This window comes from Capricornis sumatraensis, chromosome 5 (genome assembly GCF_032405125.1).
Source record: "Capricornis sumatraensis isolate serow.1 chromosome 5, serow.2, whole genome shotgun sequence".
NCBI classification, from domain to species: Eukaryota; Metazoa; Chordata; class Mammalia; order Artiodactyla; family Bovidae; genus Capricornis; species Capricornis sumatraensis.
In genome coordinates this window covers 107,440,772-107,457,514 of record NC_091073.1, presented here as the reverse complement: position 1 = coordinate 107,457,514, position 16,743 = coordinate 107,440,772, and the positions used below count along the sequence as shown (strand labels likewise).

At 52.1% G+C, this 16,743-nt stretch overlaps 1 protein-coding gene across 2 annotated transcripts; it reads right to left on the bottom strand.

Moving 5' to 3' along the window:
• Positions 1-367: 367 nt before the first annotated feature.
• On the bottom strand, positions 368-16,363 carry CLEC2L (C-type lectin domain family 2 member L). Of its 2 annotated transcripts, XM_068973342.1 has the most exons (5): positions 16,174-16,363; positions 5,573-5,647; positions 3,102-3,268; positions 2,052-2,152; positions 368-479 (listed from the first exon to the last, which is right to left on the bottom strand). In XM_068973342.1, the coding sequence occupies exons 1-5, from the start codon at positions 16,361-16,363 to the stop codon at positions 368-370; spliced, it is 645 nt and encodes a 214-aa protein (XP_068829443.1). The 2 variants fall into 2 exon arrangements, with proteins under 2 accessions (XP_068829443.1, XP_068829444.1); XM_068973343.1 differs by lacking the exon at positions 5,573-5,647.
• Between the last annotated feature and the right edge of the window lie 380 nt (positions 16,364-16,743).

The window sequence follows — 16,743 nt, the reverse complement described above, 5'->3', positions numbered from 1 at the left end:
CCTCAGAGCACCAGGGCCTCCAGAGGAAGAAATGCTCCAGGGTAGGGCCAGGGAGAGACCTGTTGGGCTGACTAAGGGTAGACTGTGAACTTGAGCGGGCGCTGTGTGCACACGTGTGCATAAGCAAGTGCGTCAGTGTGCGTGTGTGTCTGGGGACAGGTGCCTACAGTACTACTGAGCTCATGGGAGTTGACTGCTGAGCCACAGGACCTGCCTGGGGCCAAGGAGACCAGGGATCAGGACTCGAGGGCTGGGGAAGAGCACCCAGGGGCAGAGAGCATCCTTCTCGGTGCTTTGCCTTGGAGCAGAGCCCCAGGCCAGCAGGTCTTGGAGCCTGGTTGCAGGGTGGCCTCTGGCATGACCCACCTCACGTGTAGGCCATCTTGCTGCACACCCAGGGCCGGGTCATCAGGCAGTCTGTCGACACCAGCCTGGTGGGCTCCACGAAGACGCACTCCCCCGGGCCCGCGATGGGAAACCTGTGGCCGGGAGAGACGAGACCAGGCACTCACCTCTGGCAGATGCCACCCATCACTGGGCAGCCCCGGAGGCCCTGTGACTCGTCCTTCCCTCTGGAGCTGCCCTGCTCTGGGACAGTCCCCCCCACAGACCTTGCTAGTGTGGCTCCCACCAACTCGCAACTCTGCACCACAGCTCCAGTCGCCCTGGTGACGCCCACAGATGTGTCCTGGACGCACCCTACACTCCCCGTCCGGCTTCCCCATCCTGCCAGCTCAGCTCACTCATCCCAGGAGACTGGGGCCCTGTCTAGGATGAGCCTCCCCTAAGCCCCCCTCCCCACGGTACCCTGCCTGCACCTCTTACAGCTATTAATAGCACAGGGGGTTCTCCCTGCCTAAAATCAACCCTTTTGAAGTCAACATTTCTTCTTAAGCTCATTTGGTCACCCTGACCTGAGCCCCCCACCACCAAGGCCAGAACGGGGATCTCAGAGGGCATCAGAAGGACCCCAAGAGGGAGTGGGGAGGCCAGAACCACGTCAGAGTGGTCAGAGAAGCGTGGCCCCAAGGCCCGCTGGTTGCTGGGTGGTCAACATCCTGGGGCCCCAGCCTCCAGGGCTCCCCAGGTTCTGGGAGCAAGAAGCTTCCAGAAGGGGAGAGGCAGGGGCAGCAGCAAGACAAGAGTTTCTCAGCAGCTCTGAGGACATATCGGGGATGAGGTCAGGACAAGGAAAGAAGAGAATAAAGGAAGGGGCAGTGGGGACAAAGAGAGGCACCAGATGCAGAGTGCAGGACACAGGGAGACGCGGGGACAGGGAAGTCTTCGCGGCCCGAGGGTCACGTCAGGTCAGCAGCTGTGCCCCTCCACCCCCACCAAGCTCCTCGGGCCTAGCCCTCCAGCCTTAGGGTCTAGATCAGAGGCTGAGGTTCTTACGCCCCTGTGTGTGCTGCCCTGTGTCTCCCTAAGCCTAAAGTGCCCCCCCTGCCCCGCTGCCACCATCACCCCACCCACCCGCCACACAAATCAGACACTCACTGCCATACTACGTGGGCCACACAAATAATACCACCCGGCACACGCCACCAACACCCTCAAGGTGTTTTCTCTAAGAGGACCCTCCTGGGACCCATAGTTCAGATCCCCTTTCTCCACAGTAAAACTGTTCAGGTGGCATGTGACTGCCCAGCAGAGAGGTCCCAGCTCCTCCCCTCACTCACTATCAGGTGGGGCCATGTGGCTAAGTTCTGCCCAATGCAGAGGGCTGTCCTGGGATATCCTCCCCTTTCTCTGAGCCACACTGAGCCATGCAGTGGGATGAGGGAATCACAAGATGGAAAGGGCCTGGGCCCCTTCCAGCAGCAGGAAGCTCTGATGCCTACGTGGGACAGGGCCACCAAACCAGGCTGGACTTTACTGGGGAGTGAGTAGTAAAGCCATTCCCATGCCCAGGTCTCTGTCCCTCACCCCTGACCCTACAGATGAGTGGCTCTAGCTAACACAAAACCAAGTTCTCCCTCAGGAGGTTTGTCTGGGAGGCTAGGTTTTCCCCAGTTTACGGTCGGTGGCCAGGAGATGAAGCCTCAGCTCACGTGTCCGGGTCAAATGGGTCCCCGTTGACCCAGTGGAATTCGTCCCCCACTCTGCGCAGGCCGATCCAGGGCTCCCTCCGTGTGAACTTGAACATGAATTCCTGCACCAAGGAAAGAGGGAAACCTCAGAGTCAGGTGCAGCCTCCTGACTGCTCACACATCCGCAGATGAACCTCAGCTTGGAAGACTGGCTCTCAAGATGTGTGGACACCATGAGGGTGACACCTCACTGCACCCCAAGAGTGAGGAGCTGGGTTTACAGATGCACTGCAATGGCCTTCAAGGGACCTGGACTCTGGGGACGTGCCAATGGGGCAGGAACCCTGAAATAGGGTTTGTCTCCTAGCTCGGGGACCCAGCATGCCAACATTCCTGATTTTCAGGAAGCCTGGGATTGCTTGATGGATTATCTGGGACTGGCTGTCCTGGGCCTTTCTCTGCAGAAAGAGGCTATTAGACTGTGTATCAGAGACAAACAGAAGTGATTTTAGACTTTGAATTACACGAACTGTTGCCTACAAAATCCAAAAATGGCCAAGAGACCTGTTCATTGTGTTACATTCGTATTTCTAGTGATGTAACTGTTTGGGGTGTTAGGTGGGACCTCAGACCCTGACATGGACTAGTTGAAGATGCCAATTTGATATACTGGAGTGGGTTGCCATGCCCTCCTCCAGGGGATCTTTCCAACCCAGGGATTGAGCCCAGGTCTCCCGCATAGCAGGCGGGTTCTTTGCTGTCTGAGCCACCAGGGAAGCCCTCACATTTCACAAGTGCCTGTATAATTTGTAAAGCTTACACTTGACTCTGTTGAGCTCAGCAAACCAGCCTTGGAATGGACGCAGCTGGCCTTGACAAGAGCAGTGAGAACAAGAGCCCCTCGTGGAGCTGCTCAGATTCCACTTGCGGAGCCCACGTGCACATCCCACCCGTCTGGAAACAGGTCACAGGGGGCACCAGGTCCTTGGGCGTGGCTCTCCCGGATGGCCCCGCCCCTTTTCCCCCGATACGCCCAGGCCCCGCCCCGACACGCCCCCGCCCCGCACGCACCAGCTCTTTCTGACTCTGGATCACAGCAAGCGCCGCTTCGTGGCTGTGGCAGTACTGCCGGCCCGTGTTCCAGTCTCTCGGTTCCTCCGAGAAGAAGTAGCATTTCCTTCCGTACAGCAGCCAGTCCTCCGGGCAGGGCGCTTCGCACTTGATGCAGCCCTTGGAGGCTGCAGGGAAAAGGAGGGACTCAGTAGCTGCCAGCACGGAGGGTCTCTGCCCGGCCCCTAAGAATCCCACTGTCTTTGGGACCGCCTGTCTTTGGTGACCATCAGTCATTCATCTCAGGGGAGGCCCTGTCACAGCGCCTGGCAGGTCGGAGGCTGGGGACTACATGAACTAGGAAGAGAAATTTGGCAGGGACACCCCTGTAAGGGGAAGATTTACAGCAGGTTAACCCCCAGGTTATGTTCTCCTCTCTCTCTGAGCTCCCGGAGGCCGTGGAACCCTAGAAACTCAGACTTGAACCTGGTGACCATGCATCCTCTCTCTTCAGCCAGGGTGGGAACCATGCCAGGCTCCATGGGCTCCATAACCCCCCACCCCAACCTGCAGCCCTCCAAACCCCACTCTGACCCCCACTCCCACCCGCTCTCATTGGCCACACCCTCATCGGCTACGCTGCTGACGTGCTGGAAATTCCTTTTCAATGCTGAGTCCCAACCTGCCTTCCCGTTGTGACCTAGCTCAGCGGACCCAGGATCTGCCTCTGGAGTGACCCGGACAGACCTGCTCTGCCTTCTCCTTGAGGTAGGACCCACATCCCCCTCTTCCAGAACCGAACAGACACCGTCTCTTCCACAGTCCCTTGGAGGGGATGCTCTTAGACCTTCTCCATCCTGCCCACCTCACTGTGATGCGCCCACGTCCCCCCTAAAATGCTGCCACCAGCACAGGCTGCCACACAGCTGTGCTCTGCCACCCGGCAGCGATCGCCATACCCCTTCCGGCTGCCCTGGATATTCCAGCCTGCAGACTCTCCAATGAGAAGAATCTGTGTGTATGTGCATAGGTGCACTTTTCTGGGAAGGAAGCCCGGAGCTTCCATGCGATTCTCTAAGGGCCTCCTTGCCAAAAGGAATTCAGCCATACTCTTCAACTATTTTCCTATGATCTCCTTCCAAGCCAGGGCCCCTGCCTAGAACACGTGTAAATCACGTTTAAATCTAAATGCAGGGTCTTGTGTTTATTTCTTACACAGTCGCTTCATTCACGTTGGCTCATTTGCGTTTTTAACGATGAATTTTAATCTTGATTTCTTTTTCACCTGGCCTGTGGAACATCCCTTTTTGGGTTGTATTGCCTACAAATTCCATAAGCATATTTTTTCGTTTGTTCTCATACAAGAAGGTTGATTAAAATGTAGACCAGGACAGAGTCAAGAACAGGCCCATGGTACTCAAGTGCCTAAGGGAGCTACCCCCACGCCAACACCAATTAATTAATTAATTGGCACTCGGGCATTCCTGCTCAGTGAGCTGCAGGCCCGCTTAGAAGTATAGGCCACGCATTTCCATGAGGATGTCCGATGACTGTTGTGCTTTCCTCCAATCATAATATGCTCTGTTTACACATTGCCCTGCCCTCCCAACACAGCAGTAGAACAGTTTAATTTGTAGCAACTAGTCTAGGTAGAGCCAAGCTGGTGGTCACCACCTTCTTTTCTAAGCACCCACACCGCCCTGCTTAGCCTGCATGCCCTGAAGTGCGGGTTGGATATAACTGATATTATCCATTTTGAGGTCTTAGGATGCTTCTCAAAGATTAAAGACAGAGGTCCTGAAATCACTTTGGCTTGAACCCATTACAAGCAGCAAAGCCCTAGGTCATATAGCCTGGCCTGCCTTAGTTGTAGCAGTTTCCTCTTTTTTATTCCTCCATCAACCCTTTCAGTCCTGCCTGCCACTGTGTTTCCCTGGACTCTCCTCCTCAGAATGCCCTGTTCTGTGTTCCTCCTGGTCTCCAGGAAACTATTCATTCTTCAGGGATTACCATATGGGAGACCCCCAGGCAATACCCTATCACTGGACAAGGGAGTTGATGTCATACTACACTTTAAAATATATATATCTCCAGCACTTAGCCCAGGGCCTAACACACAGCCGGGATAAATAAATGTTTGTTGAGTGAGTGAATGAGATCTTTAAGGCCCTTAACCCCAACCTGTCTCTTTCATGAAGCACTGCTCGCCTAATGCACACCAAGTTTGTTCAGCGTTCTTGAAGCATTTTTGTAATGGTACCTAAGTAACATCTCCACTTTCGCTGCATGGCTTAGTTAAGGGGATGGATATAATCGATGTGTGAACATATTGTTTTAGGCTAAAATGTCATCTAGAGCCAACACTCTATTTCCTATTTACTTTGACCCCCACAAAGTTGACGATATGTCGGGAACCTTTCTTGACCTAATTTGACATGCTTTTGAAAGGTGTATAGGAAATGAATTGCAAATGCTCTGACATCCATGCTCACCCAAGATGCTCATCACCACCAGGATGGCGAACAGAAGCACTGCGATGGCCCCCAGCAGGAGACGCGTGGTGGTGTCTGAGGAGAGAGAAAGGGATTGATTATGGCCCATCCCCACCGCCCATTCCCACTGCCAACCCCAAGTCCTGATACTGAGAAACTGGGGCTGAGCCCAGCACTCTGTGTTTGAACAAGCTCTCCAGGGCAGTGGCCCCCAGCCTTCTTGGCATCAGGGACCGGTTTCATGGAAGACAATTTTTCCATGGACCAGGGACGAGGGGGAGGGATGATTTGGGGATGATTCAAGTGCATTACATGTATTGTGCACTTTTCTTCTAATTGAATGCCAATGCTGATCTGATAGGAGGTACCAGTCCACAGGCTGGAGGTTGGAGACCTCTGGTCCAGGCCATCCTGAAGCTAAAGTCTGAAATGCCATTCTCAAGCACAGGTTTGTCGGATTCGGTGATACTTCTGCTTAAAAACCCTCCCGCAGGGCTACGCACTTGAACTCTTTCCGTGGCTGTTAGCACTTTCCAGTCTCTCCCCTCCTGCTGATTCTCTACCTCATCGCCAGTTTCAGCCAGACTGACTCTTTGAAATACCCGGTTCACCCTCTTAGCCCTGTGGCTGGACCTTTGCTCCCGAAGTGCTCCTCTTCCACTGCTGTCTCCTGAAATTCTGCCCCACACCCTCCATCCTCTTCAGGAAGTCTTTCCTGATCCTCCGGCTTCTCCTTTTAAATTTTTATTTATTTATTGTTCTCACCCCAAATTTTAACTTGATTTTTTAAATGCTCATAGCAGGTTTATTCACAATGGCACCAAAATGGAAACAAGCTAAATGTCCATCAAAGGGAGACTGGATAAAATGTTGGGCATTCATTCAGTGGAATCCTGCGCAGCAATTCTTTAACTCTCTATTTTATATTGGAGTGTAATTGATTAACAATGATATGTTCATTTCAGGTATACAACAAAGTGATTCATTATGTATATATATCTGTCCTTTTTCAAATTCTTTTCCCACTTAGGTTGTTACATAATATTCAACAGAGTTCCCTGTGCAATACAATAGGTCTTGTTGGTTATTTTAAGTATAGCAGTGTGTACATGTCAATCCCGAACTCCCTTACCTTCCCTCCCCTCAGTCCTTCCCACTGATCACATAAGTTCCTTCTCTAAATCAATGAGTCTGTTTCTATTTTGTAAATAAATTCATTTGTATCCTTTTGGTTAGATTCCACATATAAACGATATCATACAATATTTGTACTTCTCTGTCTGACTTTACTTCACTCGGTATGGCAATCTCTAGATCCATCCATGTGGCTGCAAATGGTGTTTAATTTGATATTTAATGAAAGAACCCTTATAGACTGTAGACATAGGGTTTTTGAAAGTTTTATTAATTGTGATACAATACACGTAACATAAAAGTTGCCTTTTTAACTATGCTCAAGGGTGCAATGCATGGTGTTAATTACATTCACAAAGTTGTGCACTCATCCCCATGCTCTGCTTGTAACACTTTTTCATCATTTCAAACAGAAACTCTGTACTGATCAAGCATTAACGCCTCATTCCCAACCCCCTCCAGCCCCTGCTAATCTCTCATTCACTTTCTGACTCTATATATTCACCTATCCTAAGTACCGCATGTAAATGGAATCATATCTGTCTTTTGGGGTCTGACTTCTTTTGCTTAACATATTGTTTTCAGTGTTCATCCATATTGTAGCATGTATCAAAATTTCATTCCTTTTTGTGGCTGAATAATATTGCATTGTATGATTACATACATTTTGTTTATCCATCCATCCGTTGACAGACAGTTGGACTGTTTCCATCTTTTAGTTCTTATGAATCATCCTGCTGTGAGCATTGACCAACAAAGATCTGTTTGAGTCCCTGTTTCCAACTCTTTGGGGTATATACCTAGGAGTAGAATTTCTGGATCATATGGTAGTTCCACATTTAACTTTTTGAGGACACACCAAACTGTTTTCCACAGCTGCAACACCATTTTGCGTTCTACCAGAGATGCCGACACCAATTTCTCCATCTCCTCACCAACACTTGTTAGCTTCCACTTTTGTTTGTTAGTAGATGTGAAAAGTGAAAGTCACTCAGTCGTGTCGGACTCTGTGCAACCTTATGGACTGTAGTCTGCCAGCCTCCTCTGTCCATAGAATTCTCCAGGCCAGAATACTGGAGAGGGTGGCTGGTGCCTTCTCCAGGGGATCTTCCCAACTCAGTGATCAAACCCAGGTCTCCCACATTGCAGGCTCATCTTTACCAGCGGAGCCACCAGTAGATGAGAACCCCCTTTTGTTTTTAAGTCCTTTAAAAATGTTTTATGTTATATATGTGCATAGATGAAAGAACCACCTCCACAGCCCACCACTGGGCTGTCCACCTGTATGAACTAAGTACCAAAGTCAAGAGGAAGTACCTGTTAATAGAAACATCTATAGCAATTCAGCATTCCTGTGACATCCAAGTTCCTGTTACTGTTTCTAGCAATTCATCTGTATGGTACTTCACAACAGATTGGGAAAAGAAACCTGGTCCTTTATCAAGGATCTGCAAAGCAACAGATCCAAAGTAAGAAATTCTACCAGGCTTCACTACACAACCAAAGAACATCGCCCCTTCCCGGAGACAACTACTTCCAGTTCCTTCAGCGAATTCTTTCAGTATTTACCTTCAAATCTCTAAAAGTTTTGTGTCAAGAAGTCAATACTGCTCAACTTTTCTAATTAAGACATTACTTATTGACATTCCACAATAATGAGGAAGGTTTAATTCTCTGCATTATTGTCCCACCCTGACCACTCACATACTACTTACCCTCTCAACATCATAGTTTGGGTTGGACTGGTAATTTGGTGAGGTCTTTTTTTTTTTTTTGGCCATGCCACACAGCTTGTGGGATCTTAGCTCTCCTGACCAGGGATAAAACCTGCGCCCCCTGCAGTGGAAGCGAGGAATCTTAACCACTGGACCACCAGGGAATTCTCAGTGTTCTTTTCTTATGACAATGTAAATGCTGCTGCCAGCAAGCCATGCAGTGTATTACGATAGTTTTCTACACAATTTCTTGTTTCCCTGTAAGTAATCATTTTCCTTTGCCTACACTTCTGTGTGCTCATCCTGATTTCAACTCCAAAGCTCCTTTAAGCTGATGAGGCAAACTCCGGAATTCTACTCCACTTCTGTCTTAGTCTTCACAGGCTAACAAAATCCCCAGACTAGATGGCTGAAGCAACAGACATGTCTCTCCCCCAGTTCTGGAGGCTGGCGAGTGCAGGATCAAGGTGACCAGCAGATCCGTTCTTGGTCAGGGCTCCCATGGTGGGGTTAATACCCTTACAAAAAGAGGGCAAGGCACCAGAGCCGAGCATGGAAGCCCTCATATCCACTTTGCCTTTTGCTCTATTTCCTGTAGATTTATTTAAACTTTATCTTCTCACTCTCTACTGAATCTTTTATTTTTACGATTATTTTTAACTTGCAAGGTTTTGGGGGATTTGTTGCTGCTGTTCCCTGAATACTCCCTCTTAAAACATCCTGTTCTTACTTTAATGATGCGAAATTTTCTCTTCTCTCTCTGAATAATACTGACAGTTTTTTAGTTGATATTTTTTGGGGGAAGCAGGAGGGCTGGGGGAGAGGTGGGCAGAAAGTTTAGTCTATATAATCACTGTTTTTTCCACACTGCCTCCCCCCTGCCCCGCCGTTCATGTGTTTTAATCTCTAGCTTCCATGTCAGAGACTTTCCTCATACATCTCAAGATCCTTGGTTATGTGTTCATGATTAAGGCAGGAGGAATAAGGCTTTATTGGTGCCTCTGAGACCATGAGAGGAGCTTATTAGCTGCGGAGGTCATGGCAGAGTGACCTGGCTGGGTCAGTCCTCAAGGCTCTCTCTTTAACACTTGATTTTATTTATTTTTTTTTTTTTTAGTATTTATTTATTTGACTGTGCCGGGTCCTAGTTGTGGTCTATGGGATCTTAGTTCCCTGACCAGGAATTGAACCTGGGGCCCCTGCCTCGGGAGCACCGGGTCTTAGCCACTGGACACCAGGGAAGTCCAGCTCTCTGTTTGTGGACCTCCTTGGGTTTCTCCTTTTGGGTCAGCATCCCTGGGGGCTGCCCCTCTGTTTTCACTCCTGGAGGATGTAGTCTTGGCTGCAAGAAGAGGCGAGGAGGCCATCCTCAGCCCTCAATCCGTAGATGCTGCCTTGTTGGCTCTCAAATGTTCTGGTGTCTGGATGCCCTCTCTCCCCAGGGCAGAGGGCTGGGGAGAGGCTCACAGAGTGGGAAGAGGATTGGGGACCTGAAGTCTTCCTAACAAGGGTTCACCCAGCCCTCCTGACATCAGCTCCCTCTTCACTCACTGCTGTGCTGACCAGTGTGGGGTCCTGCGTGCTCCTCTGCTTCCTGAACTTTCTAAGACCAGGGGAGACAGTGTCAGTTATGGATCACTGACCATCATTGATAATCCTCATTGATCCCTAGCTCCCAACTGTGTTGCTCTTGTTTTCTCACCTGTTATTATTCTTGTGGTCTTTTTAAAAAATCCCTTTTTTGGATTTTTAAGGGAAAGAAAAATGCATGTCTTCAGTCTGCCATCTTTACTTGAAAGTCCCTTTATTGGGACTTCCCTGGTGGTCCCGTGGTTAAGACTTCTCTTCCACTGTGGGGGACATGGGTTCGATCCCTGGTCAGGGACCTAAGATCCTACATGCTGCAGTGACCCCCTCCCAAATAAAAGGGAAAAAACCCTTTTACTATTGTGTGAGTTTCAGAAGGGAAAGAAAAATGCACGTGTTTAGTCTGCCACCTTTACTTGCAAGTCCAACAGACATTTGGGAGTCCTTCCTATGGGCATGGTTTGTACTGACAACCGAGCAGGATCCAGAGGCGGGTGGCTCCAGGCCCGTTAAGAGCAGAGGGCTGAACCCCCTCTGTGTCAGCTCTGCCGTCCCCAGGGGCTGCGTGTTGTAAGGCTGATGCCCTTGAGCTGCATGGTGGCGCCAGTGGCAAGCACGCTGTGTGAATCCTTCTTTTCCTTCCGTAAACACTCTCAGTTCGCATCGTAAACCACTTCACCTGGGTTCACATCCCAGCTCTGCCACTTTCTTGTGGCAAAGTTACTTAGTTTCTATTTCATTTTCCTCGTCTTTAAGACAAAGTCATCATAGTATCTGCTTCTTAGAATTTTATGAGAATTCAACAAATAGTGCTTAGAGCAGTGCCTGGCACAGTAAGCTCTCTTTCAGTGTCAACAACTACCATCATGATGGTTATTGGCCCACAGGCTCCTTTTCGGCAGTTGTTCAGTTCCCCAGTCGTGTCTGACTCTTTGCAACCCCATGGACTGTAGCACACCAGGCTTCCCTGTCCCTCACCATCTCCCGGAGCTTGCCCAAGTTCATGTCCATTGAGTTGGTCCTTTGGGGTAAGGGTTGTGCTTTCCTCACCTTTGGGTTCCCTCTAACAGGGCACAGTTATCACCTGGCATGTTACAGAGCCCCCACTGGGGCTGGAAACACACAGGGAATCTAGTTGCCTTGAATGACAAAGCCCTTGACCATGTGGATATACATCTGCTCTCAGGGAAAGGGGAGTCTGTGCCCGCATCTCCAACATCACCAGAATGGAGGACTCTGCTCCTCTTTAACGGGATAACTGCCCTGGACACTGTGCTGTGGACAGAGCTACCGGCTCTGACTCTTCATTCAATCCCGAGGGTGGCCTTGGAGCTGGACAACTCCAGACAATGTGGTATTAGTTTCCTGGGGCAACATAACAAAGCATCACAAACTTAGGTGGCTTAAAACACCAGAAATGGGTTGTCTCATAGCTCTGGGGCCTGCTGCTGCTGCTGCTAAGTCGCTTCAGTCGTGTCCGACTCTGTGCGACCCCATAGACAGCAGCCCACCAGGCTCCCCCGTCCCTGGGATTCTCCAGGCAAGAACACTGCAGTGGGTTGCCATTTCCTTCTCCAATGCATGAAAGTGAAGTCGCTCAGTCGTGTCCGACAGCTCTGAGGCCTAGAAGTCCACAATCAAGGTGTCAGCAAGCCATGCTCCCTCTGAGACCTGTAGGCAAATTCTTCCTGGCATTGTCCTCATTTCTCCTGGTTTACTGGTGATCTCCGGCCCTCCTGGGCTTGCAGTTGCCTACTCCAGCCTCTGCCTTCATTGTTGCATCCTTCTCCCTGTGTGTCTGTCTTCATGTGACCGTCTCTTAGAAGGACACCAGTCACATTGGGTTAGAAGCCCACTCTACTCCGGTGTGCCCTCATCTGAACTAATTACACCCGCAGTGACCATATTTCCAAATAAGGTCACAATCTGAGGAACTGTGGAGTTAAGATTTCAACACATCTTTTAGGGGGATACAATTCAAACCAGAACAAATGTCGAACTCAGCAAACCTTCCTTGTATGCACTGGCCTTTATTAAATGGAGTTTGAGGCTGCAGTTTACTTATGTTATAAATGCGTATGATTTAGCCTAATGTTAGAAAGAACAACTGAAAAAAATTTGGCTTCCAAGCCCAGACAAATCCCCTGACAACGCTCATATCACAGTGCAAAAAAGACTCATAGCTGATGTCCCTAAGTTGACAGTCAAAAACTCTCAAATGTAGAGTTTGGTAATTTTAAAATTTTTAAGAGGCTTTGCTAAATGCATGTGTGTGGTTTTGAGCAGGAAGTTGTGGGTTTATGCCTAATCAGGAAACTTTCAACATTAAAAATTCAGAATTGGTGAGCACTGAAAAATCTATAGCCTGAGATTTGCAGAATCATCTGTGGCCCCCCTCCTGTACCCCCCAGGCTGCTTTTCATCACCCCCGCATTCCCAGTGCCATAAATATTCCCATCTCCAATCACCTCCAGTCTTTCCAGCACCCAGATGGCAGCTCTGGATCACTTTTGCAACCTGTCCCCCAAGGCTGAGGGTGGAAGGAAAGGTTAATAGCCACAGAGAGAGGACTCAATTGGAAGAATTCCTGTTTGGCTTACTATTTATAAAGCTAACTGTGCATCAAAGGAAAGTCTTAAAGACCTGGGCTCTAATCTCGGCTTTAGATTTAAGATGTTTTCCACGTCACTTAACCTGTGAAGAGGAAAAAATATCTGCTGGAGGTGGCAGGGTCGTCTGAGGAGCACACAGAGGAGAACTGCGTGCGTCACAAGCACAACTTGATTCTCTCCAATTAGCCTCACCAAGCCCTGTGCCCTTGGTCAGGTCAGGACAGGGTAAGAGCTCTCACGTCAGAGGGCCTCGTGGCAAACCCAACGGGGTTTCACGTGTGACAGAGCAACGTGTGTCCTTGGGCAGGACACTGAGCCTCTCTGAGTCTCTGTTTCCACGACACTGACCCAGCCCGTGGAAGGGCAGATGTGAGGGTTAAATGTGACAGTTATAGGAAAGCCCCAGCACGGGGCTGGCATGTAGTAGGGGTTTGATAAATATTCAGCACGTGGCAATAAAGGAGCACAGGTCCCCTGAGGGTTCAGCTTGGTCAAATCAAGAAGTCTCAAGACAAGGACTTCCCTGGCTGTCCAGCAGTTAGGACTCTGCACTTCCAGCACAAGGAGGGAGGGTTCAATAGCTGGTCAGGGAATTAAGACCCCACATACCCCGCAGCTCAGCCGGAAGAAGAAGTCTCAAAACAGATGCTTGGCTAAGCAAGGGCTGCAAAATAAATCTCTTGGTCTGCAGACGTGGCAGACCACTCATTCCATCACAAGGGTTTCATCATGGGCTCATTAAGTGGGCCCCAGTTTGATCCTTGGGTCAGGAGAATCCCCTAGAGAAAAGCATGGCAATCCACTTCAGTATTCTTGGACTTCCCTGGTGGCTCAGATGGTATAGAATCCACCTGCAATGTGGGAGACTTGGGTTCAATCCCTGGGTCGGGAAGATCCCCTGGAGGAGAGCATGGCAACCCACACCAGTATTCTTGCCTGGAGAATCCCATGGACAGAGGAGCTAGGCGGGCTACAGTCCATGGAGTCGCAAAGTGTCAGACACGACTGAATGACTTAGCATGCACACAGTTCAGGGTGGGCTGCGGACTCACACTAGGCAGACCAGCAGTCAAAGGATTTCAGTTGAGCAGACAGTCACACACTTTGCCTGGGTTCCCTCACCGGGCTCTAGGGACTGGGGAAAGGGGTCACCTGCACACACCCTCCACCCCAGTACCTCTGTCTGTGTAGGCCTGAGAGGCAGAAATCCTTCTCTAGCTTAGCAGGTGGGAAAACTGAAACTCGGGTGAGTTTGAAAACCTGCCAGTGCACTGGCAGTGAAAGGATCTGGCTCAGGCTTGGCCAGAATTCATTCTCTCTGCCCCTCGACAGGCTGCCTCGGCCCCTGCCCCACGATCTCTTCAGGCACAGGGATGTACCCTGTGCCGAGAGGTGCGCCAGGACACTGGGCCCTCCAGTAGTGTGTGTGGGAAGTGAGGAAGAGTGAATGAGTTGGCGGGGGGGAGGGGCGGGGGCGGTGGTGGCCAGCACAGGGCAGGACCTTGGAGAGCACCATCCTGGTTTGAGAGCTCCCCTCTTTCCGTGGGAAGCTCCCCTCTTTCCATGGGAGATGCGGTGCCCAGGGAACACCCAGGAGACTGGCAGAGGGGGAGGCCCCTGGCAAGGACACAGACTCCACGTGCTAAGACAATGGGAAAGGCTCATAGGCCCCAGAGGCTGAGCCACCAAGGTCCACAGGCATCAGAGTGGGCCTGCTTCTGATGGACCATGTGAACAAGGGCAAGGGACCAGAGGTGCCCTGAGACCCAGAGTCAGGCCAGGTAGGGAGCCATGCCCAGACAGGTGAGATGAGGCTGGGCCACAGGTAAACACAGACCACAGGGTGGCCTGGAAGACCCAGTGTCCTGAGAGACCCCCTGGACCACTTCCTGCTGGGCGTGCAGCCTCTTCTGCAGCCTAACTTGCAGGTGGTTGGCCCAGCCACCCCTGCGAGTAGGAAGCAGACGGGGCCAAGGTCAGGATGAGGAGTAAGACAGGAGGCAGCAAGCGGAGGTGTTGAAAGAGGCCACACCACCTCTGAAATGGCCCTAAGCCCTGGGGGTTAGAGCTAGGTTGGGGCAGATCCTGGAGAAATGCTTACGAGTGAATGAGTGGAGAATACAGGTAAGAGGCGTGAGCAACTTCAAGAAATAACTTAGGCAGGCAGGAAGGAGGGTGTCACATGCAAATCTAACAATGTGCCCGGAGACACGTCAAAGAGAGGGGTCTGTCCACCTTTATCCTGCTCAGCTCTTCTCAGCCTGAAGCCCCTCTGCAAAAGTTCTTCTCCAAGTTCCAACATCTTTGCCTCCTTTGTCCCAAATCACCACCCAGGTGTCCAGCTTCCCCCAAGTCTGTACTTCTCACCACCACCACCACCACCACCACCCCCCCACCCCCGCCCTCAGGCCATCCATGTCTCCTGGTCCACCCACCTTTGGGCCAAATGCAGACACGGCTGCTCCATCTCTCCCTCCTCGGCTGGCACTGGCTATGTCCCTCCTCTGACCACAGCTCCACCTTCCTCGCTGACCTGGCCTTGGTCTGACCCCTCTGGGCCACCACCACTTTTCCAGGGGCAAACTCGCTTGGAAAATGAAACCCGCTTCATTTTCATTCTATGCTTTAAATCTCTCAGTAGTTGTCTCAGACAAGGTCCAAACTCTGGCGAGGCCTGGGTCGCCGTTCACAATGTGGGTCCTCCAGACTCCTCTCTTCTCACCCCTCCCCGACCCTGTACTCTGAAGGTCAGTTCCCCACAAGGAACAGGCTAGCTCTCACTATATGACCCCTGAGCATGTCACTCCTTCTCTTTCCATATGTCTATGAGGTCACCTACTCCAGGAAGTCCTCCTATCCTGATATTCCTTCCCTAATGGCTGGGTAATCCAGCTTAGAGCTTCCCTTAGCTGATGCTGTCCCGGTCCTCAGACTTGAGACTCTGGGTGTCAAGAGTACTAAGAAACTTCCAGAGGACCAGCCCTCTGGCCACACCTCCGACACCACACACCACCAGTGGCCACACAAGCGGACTGGGAGAACTCACGAACTTAAACTCTCTTTTCCACTTTGGTTACCGTCCCCCTTGGCCAGTCAGGGATCACCTCCTGAGCCCCTCTGACTGAAAGAGGTGGGTGGGACCCCTGTAGGTTCTCCAGGCCTTCACCCCCCACCTCCCAGCCAACCCCTTCTCACAGGGCATTAACACCGCGACTGGGGTCTACAGCTTTTGAGCTTTGCCCAGGGCGTTTTCACTGCTGGAGAGTCAAGCCACTCTCTCAGTATGCCTCCCAGGTAAGGGCGGGACAGTAACCGGCCCCTTCACCCATGAGGAAATTGAAGCTCAGCGCATGAAACCTACTCCCAAGGTCAGAGTGTGAGTTAGCTGCAGAGATAGGTGGTCCCCAGTTACCTCCTCCCCACTGCCCCACAGTGTGGCATCCGATGTCCTGACATCCATCCTCGGGAGTCCAGAGTCGCCCTCCCCGCCCTCCCCATGGGAGATCGGCCAAGGTGACTCTATCCCGCCTCTCGCGTCCCGCTCACCGCTTACCCTCCAAGGCCGCTTTCCAGCTGGTGCTGCCCTCGTAGCCCGACCCCGATCGCCGCAGCAGCCCCTCTGGACCGCGGCCCTCCGCCTCGGCGGGCGAGCGCGGCCTGGGGGCGGCAGGGGCTGGCGCGGGGCGAACGGCGGGAGGCGGCGGCGGCCGGGTGCGCGCGGGGGGCTCCCGGGCCGGCTCCATGCCCCGCGCTCCGCCGCGCCGCGCCCGCGCTCCTGTGCCGGGGTGCGGGGCCCAGCCCCACGCGCACTCGGCGCTCCGGGCGCCCTGCGGACCCCCCAGGCCGGCCTCAGTGGGCGAGGGCCGCGGCTCGTGCAGGCCGGGGCTGAGCCCGGCTCCCGGCTCCGGACCCGCTGCAGCCGGTGGCCGCCGCCGCCGCCTCCTGGGTCCCCGCGCGCCTGCCCGGCGGAGCCGCAACCTCAGCGCAGAGCCGAGGCGCGGGGGAGGAGCGCGGGGAGGCGCGGGGGCCGGGGCAGGGCGGGGGCCGGGAGCGAGGGAGGAGGCGCCGCGAGCGCGGACGGCCCCACCGCCCCGGGCCGCCGGCCTCCCGCCCCCTCGGCAGG

What these genes read in the sequence shown, in the direction of transcription:
- CLEC2L (XM_068973342.1), bottom strand. Translation starts at nt 16,363, where the DNA reads ATGGAGCCGGCCCGGGAGCCCCCCGCGCGCACCCGGCCGCCGCCGCCT. An exon ending in CTGGAAAGCGGCCTTGGAGG is followed by an intron (nt 5,648 to 16,173) that starts GTAAGCGGTGAG and finishes CTCTCTCCTCAG; the next exon opens with ACACCACCACGCGTCTCCTG. An exon ending in GACCCATTTGACCCGGACAC is followed by an intron (nt 480 to 2,051) that starts GTGAGCTGAGGC and finishes TCCCGGCCACAG; the next exon opens with GTTTCCCATCGCGGGCCCGG.